Here is an 18,933-nt window from a genome sequence, read left to right on the forward strand (position 1 = left end):
TTGTGTGTGCAAACGGCGCCTAGTGGTTCTTTTCCTTGTTTGTTCTATTTGAGGGCGGCATCCCTCCACCACAGGGCAGCCATTTGCTCACGACACATCATATTCAGTCCCTAGCGCTCAATTTCTGCTGTTGTATTCTCACTACATTCACCTAGTTCTAAACATTACTGGTGCACCGTCCCTGTATCCACCATATTGTGTGAGAGAATATCCTTTCACCACTGTCTCCTCCTTGTTTACCCTTTTTACCTTCATTCGTCCTTTGTGAGGACCCCCTTATGTTGCCTGTACCTTCCCTGAGCTCTCGCCACCTCCATGGCCCCTCCTCCCCTCCTTGCCGCTTCCAAATTCACTGCGATCACAGCTATGGCCTGTGTTCCTCTGACAGCAGTTCTCTAGTCTGTGCCCTGCTGGCTCATAAGATCCGTCCTCTGGTTGTTATTCTAGGGAGTCTCTTCCTGCTACCATTGATCGGCTACTCAGAGACCCCCCTGTGCGCACTACTGCAGATGTACATAAGACGGCGGACTAAGGAACACATTGTGTTATGCCAATGCATCTATGGAGTGCCTTTTTGAATGCAGATTGCGCTCATCACCCACACCTGAATGACCTGTTAAATGTGCTGTTGTTGCATAGCTCCATCTTTTAACATAAGATATAAATGCATCTTGTTAACCTAATGTATAGAGATGCCCATACACGGTACACTATTGTATGCGTTTTGGACTAGATCGCATCGCATGCAATGCAGTTCAATAAGTATATGGGTACTTGTGTATTATCATGGCGCCCAATTAACATACGTACGGCACCGTAGAGAAATCGCATTGCATGGTCACCAATAAAGGCGTTTGATGCGATTTCAGTACTTAATAATGTTTCTGTAGTGTTTTCGAATGTGTCCCAAAAACAGCACCACTATCCACGTCAGCCCGAGGCGTGGCGAGCGGCGGCGGAACGTGTCCTCCGACCTTTTCATACCCCCACTACCCACGTAGGCATGGAGTTGATTTTATATAGTATGGTGAGCACAGCGAGGGGACGCGGATTACATGTTAAGTAATCCGCTGCGTTCGCCACGCTTCGGCCTCATTGGCTCGCTGCGCTCGCCACACTATATAACAATGTCAGAGGTGCTTGCATCACATGTCATACTAAGCACCCATCACATCTCATGCCATGGGTGCTCCATGGGTGCTTATACAATGAAATATTGCATCTCATTTGGTGCCATGCGATCCTATGCGATATTTCATTGTATAAGCACTCCTGTGATGTTAACATGGACATCGCACAGCACAGCACTATAGACGTTATGTGATGTGATGCGATGCGATTTTCCTACGCAGAATAGCCTACTAAGCTATTTGCTTAGTGGGTGCTGTGATAATACACAAGTACCAGTATATGCAGCACATACTTTTGAGCTGTGCGATGAGATATGTGAAGGAAGCGCATCTCCTCGCACCCTGCAATTGTACTGTGTATGGGCACCTTTAGAATGGATAAGGCTATTTTTCTGCCACCAATAAATGATACTGTGGTTATTATACTTATTCTGTCTAAAATGAGTAAATCTGAAGCACAAGCTATTTGTCAGGCCAATGTAAGTCTTTGTGAACATGGCAAGACCTTGTGTGATAGTACAATGGCTTCTATTTCAGAGCACTATGGAGAAGTATTAGATCCTTCAGAAGAAGCTAGAAGCCAGATACGCCAACAGCAGCGAGCGGCTCGATCAGCCAGAATGCTGTACGTCTTGCAGCAACAGGTAATGCCAAAGTGTAACAGACTAAGGGCCAAATGTAATAGTATCTGAGAATTGGAAAGTGAGAGATTTTGGGTGAGATTTTCCATATTTATTTATTTATTTTAAAACGGAAATCATTTACACCTCTTTTGATCCTCCTATCCTGCCTCCATTCCCCTCCGTTCCTACTTATCCTATTGTATTTCGTTCGTCCACCCACCTATTTTTAGTATGTTAACTCTTATGAGCAGGGCCCTCCTTCCTCACGTACTCACTCTACCTCATTACCTCACCTGTCCTCCTGTCCTCTTCTTCACTTCCTCTACTTCATCTTCAGTCTCCTCGACAATTTCCACACCTACTTCTAAACTGATGCTGATTTTAGTTCTACCAGCTATACCCCTATTTATACTGTATTTTTCAACACACCCTGTACGTTACCTTGTAATTTGTTTTTTTTGTTTGCTATGTACGGCACTGCGGACACTTTGCGGCGCCTTATAAATAAACGTACTACTACTACTTCTACACCGAAAAAAGAGTTGATTTTGCCGTGTAATTGATTGACACAATTCTCTAAATATCTCTTCTCCCTTTCTAATTCTCACACCCTATTACATTTGGCCCCAGGTGTGTTAATATCTTTTGTATTTTTCTTTCCATTTCAGATTTTTCTTCCTTCTATCTCGTACATAACATTAGTAATGCTTATTAGTGATCCTGTTAATAAAAGAATAAACTTGGCGTTAAAGCCTGTCCATGTAATGACCCTTCTTTATCACCATGCAAGCTAGAATTCCAGTGTTACTTGGTGTTTCACACAAGGGTGGATTTTATTTAGTGGAGCTTTTCAAAGTCGCCCCCTCTTTGATCTATATTTTTTCTTTCTTTCCACTGTATGTGTAATACCCCTTTTCCACTTCCAAGCCGGGTTGCACCCGGGATTTTGTACCCTGGTGCAACCCGGCATAATCGGGAGGTGGGGTGGCGCTGGGAGATGAGCATCTACCAGCGGCGGATTCAGCATTGCAGTGAACGGATCCTGGGTCGCATTGAACCGGCTTAGCCGTTTCCACTGCCCTGTACCTGGGAGAATACTGGGTCCTACCCTGGTAACTACCCGGGTTGGAGTCCATTTCCACTAGCAAAAAACCAAGGTCGATGCACAGCCCTGATTATTTTTGCTAGTGGAAAAGGGGTATAAATTGTCTAAGATTACTGCATTTTCAATCTCTAGTGCTGCTGCCCTTAGGGAATATGACAGACAGGAAGACTAAGTCCATTTATATAGCATTCTGTGTCCCATTATTGCTTTAGTTTGTGTCAACAAGAGCAACTTTTGGAAGGTTTACAGTTATGGAAGCCTAATGGGCCCCATACATCAGCAATCACAATTTATGGATTTCCAGATACAGGGATTTTTTGGCCAGATAAATGGATTTTACAATCTATCTGACTTTGCCCACACATTACAGATTTATTTCAGTGATCGGCAGATTTTTCCATCTAAAGATTGCATCTTCATATCTGGAAATTGCCCCAATCGATTGTCATTTCAGCTGTTCATAATGTAAATAGATGAAGAAGACGAATTGGGAATGCCCACACATATAAAAAAGATCTGCAGATAATACCAGATTATTAAACATGTTTAAAAACCTGATTAAGCAATCGATTGGCGATTTTGATTGGGATTGCCAAAAGGGGGGAGCCCACACATCTAAAATTAATTGTGGCAATCATCTCCATATCTGAAAATTGTCACAATGAATTGCTGATGTATGGGGCCCTTAAGTCTATATTGGCAATCCCTTTTGAACAGAGCTGAAAGACCTTTGAATATCTGGGGAACACGCCCTAACTGTAGCTAGACTGGCAGCTGTGATGGTCTCTGCTCCCCAAACTCTCTGGCTAAAGAGTAGACAGCTCATCTAATTCCTGAAAGTGTGAAATATGTTAGTTAATTGACACAATACCAACAATAGAGACACCAAATGTTCTAAATAACAATTTACTAAAACTATATCATTTAGGGTCATCGTAGCACCAGTTGATTGTTTTCTGTTCCGTAACAATATAAATGAGCAAATATCCAAATAGTACATAGCGAACATAGCATTTTTCAGTACTAATAGTCAGCATCTGCAAAGACTGTAGTGATAAAGCGGGTTATATTAATGAACTTGTAGTGGTCTGAGAGTGGCTACTGAGACTGGTGGCTGACTGGTAAGTTTTGCATACACTGTAGTACTTTCCTTTCAAGGGAGCGCCGATATTAGATCACATGCGGAAGGCTGTAGTTTGGGCTGAAGTATTTAATTTATGTTTTTATATTCTCATTAATCAGGCAAATTCTGCCCACACTTTTTGATGTCATACATCCCCATATCCTAACACCAACTGGGTGTTTCATGGTACATGTAATGCAATCAGGAGGAAAATCGGGACTTGTGGATAATCACGGCTCCCACGATGTGCATCGCATAGCAAAAAATCGCATTGCATCGCATGCGATTTTTAACAGAAAAGCATCCAAATGCATTGAAATTAGTATCAAACATGTTCAATGGCCCCCAAATGTCATTTTTGAGGCTGTACCACCCCCACTATCAACGCGAACCCGAAGTGTGGCGAGCGGCGGCGGTACGCGTCCTACGACCTTTTCATACCCCCACTATCCACGTCGGCGTGGAGTTGAGAATAGAAAGTGTGGCGAGCGCAGCCTCGCGGGCTTCACAGGTGTCCGCTTCGGGCTCGGTGGCTCGCTGTGCTCTCCACACTTTCTATTCTCAACTCCACGCCGACGTGGATAGTGGGGGTATGAAAAGGTCGTAGGACGCGTACCGCCGCCCCTCGCGGGCTCGCCACGCTTCGGGTTCGCGTTGATAGTGGGGGTGGAACAGCCTCAAAAATGACATTTGGGGGCCATTGAACATGTTTGATACTAATTTCAATGCATTTGGATGCTTTTCTGTTAAAAAACGCATGCGATCAAATCGCATGCGATCGCATGCGATTTTGTAAAAATGGTAAAAACTGCAAAAATCACATCCAATCGCATGCCACTATATATGGCATGCAATGGGAGCCGTGATACTCCACAAGTACCGGAAAATCTTCTCCTTACATATTTTATGCAATCACTACCAAACAGGGAGATGTTGGTCTCGTCAGACCAAATAAGTGTCCAATTGTTCCTTGACCAGTTAACATGAGATTTAGCCCTGTTTAATATTTTCAACATCTGATTGACAGATAAAAATGGCTTTTTAGGGGTATTCTAGCATTTAGACTAAATTCCATGCAGTTTGCGCCGGACAGTCCTTGCACCCTTTCACCTTGTATACACCCAGATTACTTTCTCCTGTAGCCTATGCATGATCTGTTATTTCATCTGTCATCCCTGGCTGTTGTGCACCTTTTCCTGCCTTAACCAGTCTGGTTTTTTTAGTGACTCGGCCTCTTTATACCTCTTCAAAAATGTAGAAGTGCCGCCTTTGCTTACATTTCCACCAATTTATCTTCTAATTTCTTCATAGCTGTATCCTTGTTTACTTACTAGTACTATTTGACATTACCTTCTGGGTGACCAGTCAACTCTTTGCACCGTTTGTTTAATTTTATTATGTGTAATGTGGGGTACACACCAGACCGATCATGAGACGATCGCACGATCTGTTGAAGCGCACGATCCGCATACGATCCTATCCCGATCTGTATACGGTTTAAGGGATCTTTTACAAATCCTGACTGCAGCAGGTAGCATCTCCAAAACGACCAAATGGTATCTGGACTGATCAAATACTGACTCATGATACAGTCATATGGTCGACAGGGTCAAAAGGTCGACATGGTCAAAAGGTCGACATGAAAAAAGGTAGACATGCATTTTTTTTACAAAAATTTCAGCCGACCTGTGCCGACAGTTGGTATTTCATGCCCTACCATCCACTAGGGCGTGGTGGGAGAATCAAATAGTGTGCCGAGCGCGAAGCATGGCGTGTGCACCGAGCCATGTGAGGGGACGCAGTACATTCAGACAGTGTCTATTTTGACCTATGTCAACATAGACACCCTAAAAACATTAAAAACTCATGTCAACCATTTTCATGTCGACCTTGTGAAAAATAGCTACAATGGTATATTCAATACCTCCACCCCTGTGTCAAGGATGCTGTGTGATAATTTAAACACACAGCCCTCCGATCCACAGATAGGAGGAGGAAAGAAAACCCCAAAAAATCGGGCGCACAATACAGAATAAAATAAACGGTGTCAAATTATTAAGGTGTCACCTGCAGCTCTCAGCTGAGGACCTCTGTGTCACTCAAGAAATTCAAAGATATTGTTTTTAAACACTATATGTTTTAAGAGAGCGCACATATGACACCTATATATTTTTTAAAACACTGGTATTATTTATTAATATATCACGTAGAATTCAACATGAATAAAAAAAATCACAATTAAAAAGAAACAAGGAAAAGTCGTGAGAGGTATTATCAAAGCACAAAGGAACTTCAATAGTGGACACAGTCTCTGAAGTGGGACTATTATTAGCAATCACAGCGTCCATACAGCGACTTGCTCCAATAGGCAGGCTCCACACAATTAATCTGATAATACTGATACTTCCAATTTGTTATAATTGTAACTTCCGTTATGATGTTGTAGTATTGTGCACAATTCCTTCAGTAATTAATAAACACAGTCTTGTGGATATGGTTATAAATTGGTAATACTAGCCATTTGGAATGAAGTTATAAACATACCAAGCCCGATTTGTAGGAGGCCACAGGGGACCAGCAGACGGTGATTTGTAGTCCTTGGTTGCAGGGGACCACACGGGATAGGTAGGCAGAGGGTTGCTGTGGGATATGCAGACCGCAGCGTGAGACCAGCTCACTTCCAACTGCGTCTGCGAGTAGTCCGCTCGCACTCAGCTGGGGGCGGACACTCCTTAATGCAGTCTTGTTACCACTGCTGCCTTATATTCCCCCGTTCCTCCGCAATAGTACCTGTGTGGATTCTCCGCTGCTGAGGCAGATGTTAGCCAGGTCCAATGCTGGTGGCTAAATACAGATGATGATCTGCCAATAGTTAAAGTCCATACCACCACAAACAATTCCTTGGTATTTTAGGGGCTCTTGACGTGTCTCTCTGCCGTGTATTTTGGCAGTTTCTTCAGAAGACCTTGTGACCCTGTCGACCATTAGTGGTCGACAATATGACTGTCATGATTCAGTCTATGTTTTATACCCTAACCGACCAGCGGGGAGGCACATCGGATCGGAATCGAATCTAAAACCTGCCCAATTTACATACAGTTGGTCAAAATTGATGGGAATGAGGCCAACTCGTTCTGGTGTGTACCCAGCATTAGAAACCAAGTCTTCTAGCAATCACATAACACACTGACAAATATCCTCCTCTCAGCTCCAACACCTAAAAGCTGAATCCTACGGTGATCTGAACCAATTAATGATTGCCATTTAAAATTAAGGAAAGCTACTTCATAGCAACCTAAGTAAGGAGTTTCTATTTTTGGGGGGTTATTTGTCTATAACTTTTGTTTGAATACCGATAATTTGATCACGAATGTGTTCAATTATGTTTTCATTGATCTCAAATATTATGCTATCACTTATGGAGCCCACACACGCACCAATCCCGGCGTGCGTTGTGGGCTTAACTAGCACACATAGCATCGCATCGTATGCCTTGTGCATACGATGTGCATGCGATGCGATGCTGTGCTAGAAAAAGCTAGTACAAAAAGTATGTGCAGCACATACTTTTTGTACTGTACGATGAGGTGCCGCGGGAGCGCGCACCCCATCGTACAGCATCGCACCGCCGGCAACGGTGCATGTGTGGGCTGCATGAGTGTTATGAGCCATCAAACCTCAAATATACAGTTTAAAAAACAAGTTTGCACAATTTTGGCTGTCAGTGTGTGTGTGTGTATTATTTCCTAACTAACTAATGAGGTGTTAGGTCATGTAAAGCGGAGGATTTTTTTGTTTTGTATTTTATTAGGTAAAAGAAATCCAAGAAGACTTAGAGAAATTAAGTCCCCAGAAAATCAAGCACACAAAAAAGGTATGAAATAAGTGATCTAGAATTATTAGTGTAATGGATAAAATAGTTAGCCCCCAATTTGTCAGAGCCTGTGAGATGGTCATTAGCTTTAAAGTGGCAAAACTAATAACACCAACGCACCAATGTCGCAGGCTATTAACATTTGGCACCATGTGGTCAGTACCAAGCCATTACCTCTACAAAGAGACACATATCTTTAGTACATCCATTTGGGGAACACTGAAACCATGGGGGATAGAGTTACAGGCATGTGTTTATACACGGAATCTCACTGAATGTCTTAGATTATGACTTTTATCTTTTCTTATTTTGAACATGGCCGTGCCCAGTTAATAGTTTTTTGTACTTTATTTCTGTTTATTTCATTACCTTGGTGGTTGCAGCTTAGGACACAATGTGCTAGGAATGGAGAGGAAGTACTTACTATATCCAGCCTTCATACCCACATCACCTGTTCCCGAGGGAGGCCTCTGTAGAAGGAACTGGACTACAGCCCTTGCTCCTGTTGACTTAGCAGCAGACCATTCTTAAGAACATGTCTTCAGTCCCTAGGCAGCTGCAATTTATCTACTCTTGCTGTGTTTCTTTGATATGAAAGAATGGAGTCTCCCTTGTAGCCTGGTGTCGCTTTTTAATATTCTTCATATCTTGGGCGTTGAGGGTTAGAAAAAAATGATATGATGATTGGCATTGGTCAAACTATAGAAGGCCCAGACCTAGTTGTCATAGGTTGTAGTCCTTTCAGTTCTCAGGAAGAGCTATGGATTCTGATTTCATGTGTTTGATGTTTTTGTACAACATAAATACTGTCATAAATTTCACATATCAACAATCAGAAAATTATCATAATTAACAAATACTAAAATTAAATAAGGAGTGCCCCAAAAAAGAGTCATCTTTTTTCTTGTTTTGGTTGATGTACAACATAAATGCAAGATACCTCAAGAGAAATCCTTTAAAGATAAAAATATTCCAAATAACGGAATAATCCCTTATCCAAAAGGCTTCTGGTCCCAAGCATTGAATGCATGAAGCAGATTTTGACTCTGTGCGACTTGGCCTATAGCCAAATACACTTCATGCAACATAGTGCAGGCAAGGCAATTTTGACTTTATAAATATATATTTTTTGGTACTTGTGTAGTTTCGCGGCGCCACCTTACGCTACGCTGTCAGCCTAGGCCAACGGCAGTCTAATGTAGTCAGTGTAGTGTCTCCGCGGCAGCACTGAGTAGTTACTGTACTGTCCCCACGAGCTGCAGCTCTGTCCCCGGCGTCCCTGGCAAGCCTAGTGTGCGCCTTTCACACAGCTGCGGTAACCGCCAGATCCCCTGCGCTGGCAGACGCCGGTGGAGAGGCGCTCCATCTGCCTGAGACGCACGAGCGTCTCATACGCAAGTGCGTCTCAGTAATTCGTACGGCAACCCCGCCCGTGTCCGCTTCAGGGAGACAGTCAGGGTTAGGGGTAGCGCGTGTGTCTCGTGCACAAAGGTGGAGGGGGGGGTGCGGGCGCAAGTGTGTCTCATTCACAATAAAGGACGCATTTGCTAGTGCTCCATGTTACATACTGGCAAATGCCTCCAATTCAAACCCCCACTATCCATGCCAGCCCGAAGCGTGGTGAGTGGACGCTTCGGGCAGGCCCCCACTATCCACGTCGGCATGGAGTTGATTTTATAAAGTGTGGCGAGCGCAGCGAGGTGAGTGGCCGCGGAAAACGAGCCCGAAGCATGGCGAGTGCAGCCAAATACACGTCCGCTCGCCACACTACGGGCTCGGTGGCTCGCTGCACTCTCCACACTTTATAAAATCAACTCCATGCCGACGTGGATAGTGGGGGTATGAACAGGTCGGAAGGATGCGTATGGCGAAGCTCGCCACGCTTCGGGCTGACGTGGATGGTGGGAGTGTTTTAGGAACACATTCACACCTGTCATTCAGGCAAGTTAAAATGGTCAATGGTTCCCAAACAATGTAATAAGTGCTGACACAAAGCCGACTGACTACGCTAACTGCGTAATGCTGACTGACTACGCTAACTGCGTAACGCCAACTGACTACGCTAACTGCGTCAGGCACGAATGTACACAGTCGCAGACACAAGCTGGCTGCGAGAACACAATGCTGATGCTGACAGGGACACTACACTGACTATGTAAGTGGTGCTGTGAAACTACACAAGTACCCTTTTTTGTTTTTTTATTCCGTAATTTTTACCTCGCGGGGCTGCATATCGGTATCACAAGCCGTACAAACACTGTGATTATGGCTAACTGTTCTTACTATTGTGACTATATATAGTAGGGTAATCGGTAATAAACTGATGAGATAGTTGGTGCAAGCCAAGATCATCGTATCGCTACTGTTTTTGCAATTTTAACTTTTGTAAATTGTTTGTATTTTATTTGTATGTTGTATTAGCAGGTGATACTGTACTTATTGTGTATTCTCAGTCTCGTACAATGTCTAGATTGGCTGCTGTACACCGAGGAGCCATTAGAGCGCTGCAGATGTTTATTACGCAGCTTAGTGAACGTGGCGAGCAGCAGATCCCCTCCCCCTACAAGGAGCTTGGACATCTTATTCGCCAGTTGTCTCTCTGCACAGCAAAGCTCGAGTCTGGGGATGATCCCACTTCTTCAGACAAGATTATCTCCATTCTCCAGCTAGTGGAGGTAGGTGTAGCAGCGCCTGTGAAGTGTTGTGCAATTTTAGGTCAAGGAGAGATTACCCTTAGGAATCAGCTTAAAAATGCCCTACACTTGTCCTCATTTGCTGCATCACGCCTCTTTATGCGCTAGGTCGTGACAATCGGACGTCGTTATTTTGTTGTTGTGTTTTTTTTGTTTGTTTTTTAGTTTCTGGGCAAATTTACCTAAAGCTTCTAAAAAAGTTGATGTTGCCTAAAGCGGCCTATCCGATCCTAAAATATATACAGTTAATTATATACTCTTACTCCAGGTGTCTCTACAAGTTAAACAATACAAAATAAATAACATAATTTGGTGTGCAATTCATCCCTTTTGCGTATTTTCCAAGGCTGGGCGATACCAGATGATATACAGTAAGTGTTCCTTTTTTTTTTTTTCTGGTCATACCGTGCAAAAGGAGTAAAATGAGAGGTTCAAAATCTTACTCCTGAATTTAACCTCTCGTGGTCATCATAGAACACCACCTCTCCTTTAGAAACCATGGGCCAGATGTATCAAGCATTAAAAAGTGCTAAAGTGGAAAGTGATAAACAGCCGGCCAATCAGCTCCTACCTGTCATTTTTCAAACCCAGCCTGTGGTATGGCAGTTAGTAGTTGATTGGCTGGTACTTTATCACTTTCCATTTGATCACTTTTCAAGCATTGTACATCTGGCCCTTAATGTGGGCATACCCCAACTCACTCTTTTCTAAACAAATTAATAAACATCAAGGTTTCTTTAACTTCTATGGTGACCACTTTTATACTGTAGGCAGGCAATCCTCCTTGGTGAGTTATAATGGTCAGGCGTACCCCAATCACACATAGGGTAGGTTATATCCGTCCCAAGAATTTTTTCTTTTATAATTTGTAGAAATGATAAGCGTACCCTACTCACCATCTGATTACATGCTGCCGGGTGTATAAAGGTTTACTTTTTTTTTTTTTTTAGACTTCCTCTTTTCTATAGAAAAATAAATAAATTGTGGGTCAAAGGAACTTTGTTGCGTATGCCTGTTTTTTACTTACCGGGGGTACGCCCACACTCGAAATGGGAGGTGTGTTCTCTGATGACCACAAGATGTTAAATCAAGGAGTCTTAACTTTTTCACACATTTTTCCCTCTCATTTCTTCCTTTTACACTGTATTATGAGAGAGTAAAAGAGAACACTTGAATCATCTGGTACCTCCCAGCCTTGGAAAATACGCATAAGGGATGAATTGCGCACCAAATTGTGTTATTTCTTATGTATTGTTTAACTTGTCGAGGCTCCTGGAGTTAGAGTATCTCTTTAACTGTATATATTTATGAATCTTTAGAATGTGGTAACTCTCGAATGAGATCTCACGCTGGGCTGCCTAGAATGCGCCATTTGCCGGAGATCCATCAGTAGTAGTAGTAGTAGGTTTATTTATAAGGTGCCGCAAAGTGTCCGCAGCGCCGTACATAGCAAACAAAAAACAAATTACAAGGTAACGTACAGGGTATGTTGAAAAATACAGTATAAATAGGGGTATAGCTGGTAGAAATAAAATCAGCATCAGTTCAGAAGTAGGTGTCAAAATTGTCGAGGAGAATGAAGATGAAGTAGAGGAAGGGAAGAACCGGGCAGGAGCGCTGGTGAGGTAAAGAGGTAGTGTGAGTACGCAGGGGCGGATCCAGGATAAAATGACAGGGGGGGCACCATGATAAAAGAGGGTTTAGGTGGGGGAGGGGCAGTGTTAGTGGTGTCAGTGTACATGCTAAGAGAGCGGCAGAGAGAGGGTGGGAATGGGATTAAAAATAGGCCCTGGCAGTTAAAGTACGCAGGCCCACCATGGCGACAAAAGTGAAGGATGTAATCGTGCGCGCGCCGAAGGCGCGCTCCAGAAAAGGGGGTGTAGCCACTCAACAGGGGGCGTGTCCTTGAGTGTAGTGTACCACACCATATACAACTTCTACACATTATGCAACAAAATACTACACCCCATTATACTTGCCCCTTACACATGATGCCAAATGGAATGAGCCAAAATTCACATAATGCCACATGGATATAGCCAAAATTCACATAATGCCACATGGATTGAGCCAGAATTCACATAATGCCACATGGATTGAGCCAAATTCACATAATAACACATGGATTGAGCCAGAATTCACATAATGCCACATGGATTGAGCCAGAATTCACATAATTGTGAAGGTTGGATGAAGATGACCTTTTGGCGCATTGGGTGTTCACAGAAAAAATTCTGATGACGTATCCTTATGATAAACACTTCATTTATTCCACATATAAAAAACTGGCATAGATAAAAATACACGTGAAAATGATAATAAAAGATAGCAATAAAATTGAATGGCAATGAAATCTTCCTCACCCAACGGAAGCAGTGGAGCCAGGATGGATTGCTGTTTACCTAGGAGGACTACTACCCAACCTTAACCTGTGGAGCCGACAGGGTGAGCCCATTCCTTGGAACACTCTGTCTCTACCATCCTGGCTCCACTGCTTCCGTTGGGTGAGGAAGATTTCATTGCCATTCAATTTTATTGCTATCATTTATTATCATTTTCACGTGTATTTTTATCTATGCCAGTTTTTTATATGTGGAATAAATGAAGTGTTTATCATAAGGATACGTCATCAGAATTTTTTCTGTGAACACCCAATGCGCTAAAAGGTCATCTTCATCCAACCTTCACAATTCTATACATTGGTGTTCGGGAGACACCTAAAAGTTTGACCATAGCAGCAAGGGGGTGCGCAGAGTGACATAAGATCATCTATCTATAAACAGAATTCACATAATGCCACACATATTAAGCCAAAATTCACAATACGCTTCATAAACAGGGACATTGTGCGCCAAAGGCGCGCATTAAACATTTACACCATAATGTCCATTACACGTTAAGTTACACGCCATTATGTCCATTATGTATTATGCCAAACACCATATTGCCTATTAAAAATTATGCTACATAAGTGCTGCTTATCTACATGCTCATTGCCAAGGGTTCCATGCTCATTGCCAGAGGTTCCATGCTTGTTACCATGTGGGATTACATGCTCATTGCCAAGGGGGAATACATGCTCGCGGTAAACGGGGACAGCTGCCGCCAGGTAGAAGTGATGGCAGAGCCTGGCTGTATTCAGAGCACTGCAGGTCCCGGCTATTTGAAAAAATACCCCTTTCACACCAGAAAATGCATTCCCAGGTTGGCCCCTTTTACACCAGCCTAGTCCCTGCATTTTCTGGTGTGAGGGGGAGAGAAAACCACCCCTCCCCCCTTTAACCAGTTATCTACTTTAACCGGCTATATCTTCGGAACCAACTGACCCATTTACATGACACAAATATCATATTGAAGAACTTTTGAGTAGGCTTTGATTGATTTTGGTCCAGTGAAACTGGAACGTTTGGTTCCAAAGTAATCTGCCCTCAAAGAACATGAACAGCCATGAAATTACATTTCAAAAATAAAAAAATTGATTTACATGCAATATCTTTGAAACCGATTGACCGATATGGACCAGCCTGGTATCATATTGAAGGCCCAGCGATTTGGAATGGAATGAGATCAACTACAAGCTTCTGTGATGCCAGGGGGGGAACTGGCAGCCGCCGGAACCGGGTGGGGGGTCAGAATTGACGGGTCCCATATTATCCTATGTGGAAAAAAAGTTACAGTTTTGCCAGGCGATATCTCTGGTTCCCGGGAGGCTAGAGACACGGGGCTGGGCTCGTTGGAAAGCCCTGGTCCTCAGCTACAAAATTCATGACAGGGGGGGCACGTGCCCGGGTGCCCCCCCCCTGAATCCGCCACTGTGAGTACGTGAGGCAGGAGGGCCCTACTCATAAGAGTTTTACTAAAAATAGGTGGGAGGACGAACGAAAAACAGGATAAGTAGGAATGGAGGGGAACGGAGGCAGGATAGGAAGATCAAAAGAGGTTAGGAGGAGGGATAGGCTAGTCGAAAAAAGTGGGTTTTGAGGGAGCGCTTGAAGGAGGTAAGGGAATCAGAAAGCCTGATGGGTGGCGGGAGGTTGTTCCAGTGCAGGGGGGCAGCGCGAGAGAAGTCTTGGACACGGGAGTGGGAGGAGGTGATAAGGTGAGAGGTCAGTCGGCGGTCAGCGATGGAGTGAAGAGGACGGGAGGGAGTGTGGATAGAGATCAGTGAAGAGAGGTAAGGAGCAGTGGAGGAGGAGGAGAGAGCCTTGTAGGTGGTGGTGAGGAGTTTAAAGAGAACTCTGAAAGGAATGGGGAGCCAGTGAAGAGATAGACAGAGGGGGAGGCGGAGGTAGAGCGGCGGGAGAGGAAGATGAGCCTAGCAGCAGCGTTAAGAATGGTTTGGAGAGGTGCGAGGCGGGTGAGAGGTAGCCCAGAGAGAAGGATGTTGCAGTAGTCAAGGCGGGAGATGACAAGAGAGTGAATGAGAATTTTGGTCGCGTCAGTGGAGAGGAATGGTCTGATGCGTGAGACGTTGCGTAGGTGAAAGCGGAGAGAGCACGAATGTGGGGGGTGAAAGAGAGAGAGGAGTCAATGATGACACCGAGGCAGCGCGTTTGGTCGGTGGAGGTGATCTCGGTTTCACCAATGCTGATGGAGATAGTGGGAGAAGAGGGGATGTTCGGGGGAAGGAAGATTAGAAGTTCAGTATCTTACAACCAATCATATCCTGTCTATCATTTTGCTATTGCATCCTAGAAAATGATAGACAGAATCTGATTAGTTGCTAAGGACAACACAACCTATTTTCATTTTTAGAAGCTTTAGTAAATTTACTCCTGACTGTCTCACACATTGTATGTATTATATATATTTCAACAGTCAGCAGTGTCTCCTCGTGTGTCCTAGTTGTGCTGTGGCTAAGACAAATTTTCAGCAAAAAAATATCCCAACATTAGCAAAGTTGCATGTGACATGGCCTTTCACAGTGCTTGGCGTATTTAGGCTAGGTTGTTGAGGACAAGTGTTTACAAGGGTATACAACTTTTTGACTTTGCATCAATCCAAAACAGGAGAGTCATATTATACAATGCCCAGTGAATTGACAGACTCCATGGGGTGTATTCAATGGCGGGGTCGAGCTGTGACAGTGAGCAGTGCTGCCTGCTCTCGCTGTCACAGCTCGCCCGGTCAGTATTCAACCCTGCAAACGGCGATTTCCCCCTAGCTCCATTTTTGGTGCGAGAGGGAATCGGCGTATGTGACCGCTGAAACAGCGAGACACTGCTAAATGCACCGGGCTCCCTGCATATGCCACGAGCCTCGCTTTTGGGGAACTTTGAATACTGTGAGCAACCCGGCACGCCCTTTGTGCGTCCAGCTACCCTGGTGCCGTCTGGAACTGATTTTTGCAAACCAGAGAAAACATACAGCGGCACTCATTGGGATTTTTCAACGGTGTATTAAAATTACCAAACCAACTTTCGGGGCTGGTGCCCCTTTGTCAAGGTGAAAGCGAAAAAAAAAATATTAGTGGTAGATGATCAATTAGGGAGGGGTTAATATTGAGTACGTAAAAAATACAAGGTTTCCCCCAGCTCAATCAGTCTTCAACACTACATGATAATAGAATTCAGAGATATTGGTTAACTATATTTGCGCAAATGTATGATCTGCCCCTAAGACATTGTCAAGGCTTCTCTGTATATTCAATTCCTTAGCACTATATCTATCTAGAAGCCAGGATGAAAGTGTAGGAGCCAGACAAACTGAAAATAGGGACAGTGCGTGCCAAAAATGAACACCGTAATGCCTATTACACATGTCACACACCCATTACATATTCTACAACATGCCATAATGCCAGTTACACATTATGCCACACACCGTAATGCCCATTACATATAATACCACATGCAGTAATGCCCATTACATGTTATACCATAAATTGGAATGCCCGTTACATATAATACTACATGCCGTAATGCCTATTGCATATTATGCCGCTTGCCTACAAGCTCGTTGCTATGGGTTGCTACAGTAGTCTGTCCTGAGGAAGTTTCTTTAGGTGCTGGTATCCTAAAGTCTGTTCATGCCATCTGTAGTTTGTTATAATTGTTGTGATATCTGTGCTCCGCATTAGGCTGATAACATTTGCTGTTTAATCGCTATCTCATTATTCAGTCTTACTTAAGGTGCGTACACACGGGGGGGGAGATATATCGCTCAGCAATATATTGCTCAGTGACCAGAGATGGTCGCTGATGAAAAGGAACCTCTGCCGGGGGAGCTGCAGAGGTAATCAGCTGGTCGCAGGAGCAAGCTCCTGCGACCAGCGATTAGAATGGGGCTGAAAACGGGAGTGTGCCCCGGCGATTTCTCGCCGGGGCACACTACCATCACTGGTAATATGGCCGCCAGCGACCATATTTCCAGTAATTATAGCCCATATCGCTGCCGTGTGTACACGGCTTTACCTGGAATACCATTTCTGGGGGCTTATGGTGCTCTGTTATACCACTGCTCTTGCATACATTCCCTCTTTTGTCTTTGCGGGGTTTTTTTGTTTTGTTTTTTTAAAGTGATTCTTCCTGGCAGTGGTTGGGTAAGCGGTGTAACCTAAATGGAGATACAGTTTCCCAAGGTGCACTACACCTGTAAAGCAATGACTAACCCAAGCGATTAATCGGTTTCTATTTTCTATATTTATTTATTTTATTCGTTTTTTTACTTAATTTCCGGTAAGGCTTTTTTCGTGGGGATTTCAATTAAACTCTCATCTAACTAGCACATGCTGTAATCCCTATAGGGCTTGGATACTCTACTTGACCACAAAGTATCTTCCCGGGCAAAAAAGACCTCACCCACTACTGGGGCACGTAGATCACCAGCCACCATAAAGGATTCTAATAATACTAGGTCACCTGTTAGAGAAGATCATTTCATCCAACCTGTCTACAAGCAGACAGAGCCCCAGGGAGAGAGTGGGACACGTGTAAGCAGGAGGCTTGTACTTGGTAAGTACATTTTTTTTTCCTTTCTCGATTGCTGCTTACTCCATTTGTCCCTATGAGTTGATTTGTACCTATTCATGTTCATTTTCTGATGTTAATGGCTGCAACTTGGTGATATGTACTGTACATGTCATGTGCATTGTCCTTACTACAGTGGTTTTCCCATTGCCACAGTAGCAATGCTGCAGATAAGTGCAGTCCCTGAGACTTTCAGCCTATTATTTGCACCCTACTGTATGCGAAAGCTGCTGACCTGTATGATAACATTGGGTTATATACCCGTATATGTAGATAACCACCCTTGTTACATCACACTATTCAAATTGCCACTTCTTTTTCATCCATACTGAGGGACAAGACACTTCCTTGCTGTATGGAGGGCACTAGTGCTGGAGCAGGGCACACCTACATACAGACGTGTCTCTGACTCCTCCCTGAGCCCCTGCCCCCAGAGGAGCTTCAGTTTATTACTAGTAAAGCCCATGAGGACTATTCCTTGGTGCCCATGGAGTACAGCATGTTTCCCATGTATTATCTGGGCTCCCATGTTAAATTCACCCCATTTTTCATACCCCTACTATCCAACTACGCTCGGAGTTGATTTTATATAGTGTGGCGAGCGCAGCGAGCCACCGTGCCCGAAGCGTGGCGAGCGGACACGGTCTCATAAGAAAAACGGGAGCCCAGATATTACATAAGTACCGGTTCATCTTCTAAAATCAAAATAAGGTGACTATGGGCACTAACACCAGAGTCTTCAAACATCCCTCAATTCTAATTGCTCTGATCTTTTTGTAATTGATTTGTAGATCCATATATGATCCAGACACATTGTTCTTCTCCCCTTTGTCACGCAAGGCAAATAAACAACGTACAATAATGTAATATTGTCCGTATAAATACAGAAGCCAGTATGGGCAGGTTTCTTGTACTCGGTTCCCCTATGCAAATGTTCTTATTTTAGGGTGACTTGTATTCTGCATGGAATATGGGTTCTTGTGCCTGAGGGTTCATAGTTGTCCTCCTCCGTTGTGCAGTCCTCAGTGGGGTACATAAGAAACTGGTGTTGCTGTGAGAATTTCTGTCTGTAGGACAAACCCACAAACTATGACCTGTTGGTGGTAATGAGGACTGGGGCACTTTGTCCTTTTGTTGTTGTTGTTGTTGTTTTTTCTCGCTCAAAATTTATTTTATACTTTTAAATAAAGCGATTTTTTTTTCTCCTAACCCTTTCATTGTTATAGAGAACGGTATTTATGCTTACCTATAGTATTTCTGATCTGTCAGGCCACACAGGAAATCTACGTTCTCCATGTCTTCTGTGCTACGACTTACCACCAAGTTCTGGAAGTACATTACACTAGTCACCAGAATGACAGTATTGGTGGCTGTGTGCTCTCAAGCTGAGCAATTGTATTGTTCAGTCTGGCGCCAT

The 18,933-nt window shown here is 43.8% G+C and overlaps 1 protein-coding gene across 2 annotated transcripts in view; it reads left to right on the forward strand.

The window, feature by feature from the left end:
* KIAA0753 (KIAA0753 ortholog) overlaps positions 1 to 18,933 on the forward strand; it is a 46,137-nt gene that overhangs the window by 13,541 nt on the left and 13,663 nt on the right. For both annotated transcript variants that reach the window (XM_083172033.1, XM_083172032.1), the window contains exons 4-7: positions 1,668 to 1,774; positions 7,793 to 7,855; positions 10,309 to 10,530; positions 17,294 to 17,501. In XM_083172033.1, the coding sequence (XP_083028159.1) occupies positions 1,668 to 1,774; positions 7,793 to 7,855; positions 10,309 to 10,530; positions 17,294 to 17,501 (600 nt within the window). The remainder of the gene's footprint in view (positions 1 to 1,667; positions 1,775 to 7,792; positions 7,856 to 10,308; positions 10,531 to 17,293; positions 17,502 to 18,933) is intronic.

This window comes from Crinia signifera, chromosome 2 (assembly GCF_055691185.1).
Source record: "Crinia signifera chromosome 2, ASM5569118v1, whole genome shotgun sequence".
Lineage (NCBI taxonomy): Eukaryota > Metazoa > Chordata > Amphibia > Anura > Myobatrachidae > Crinia > Crinia signifera.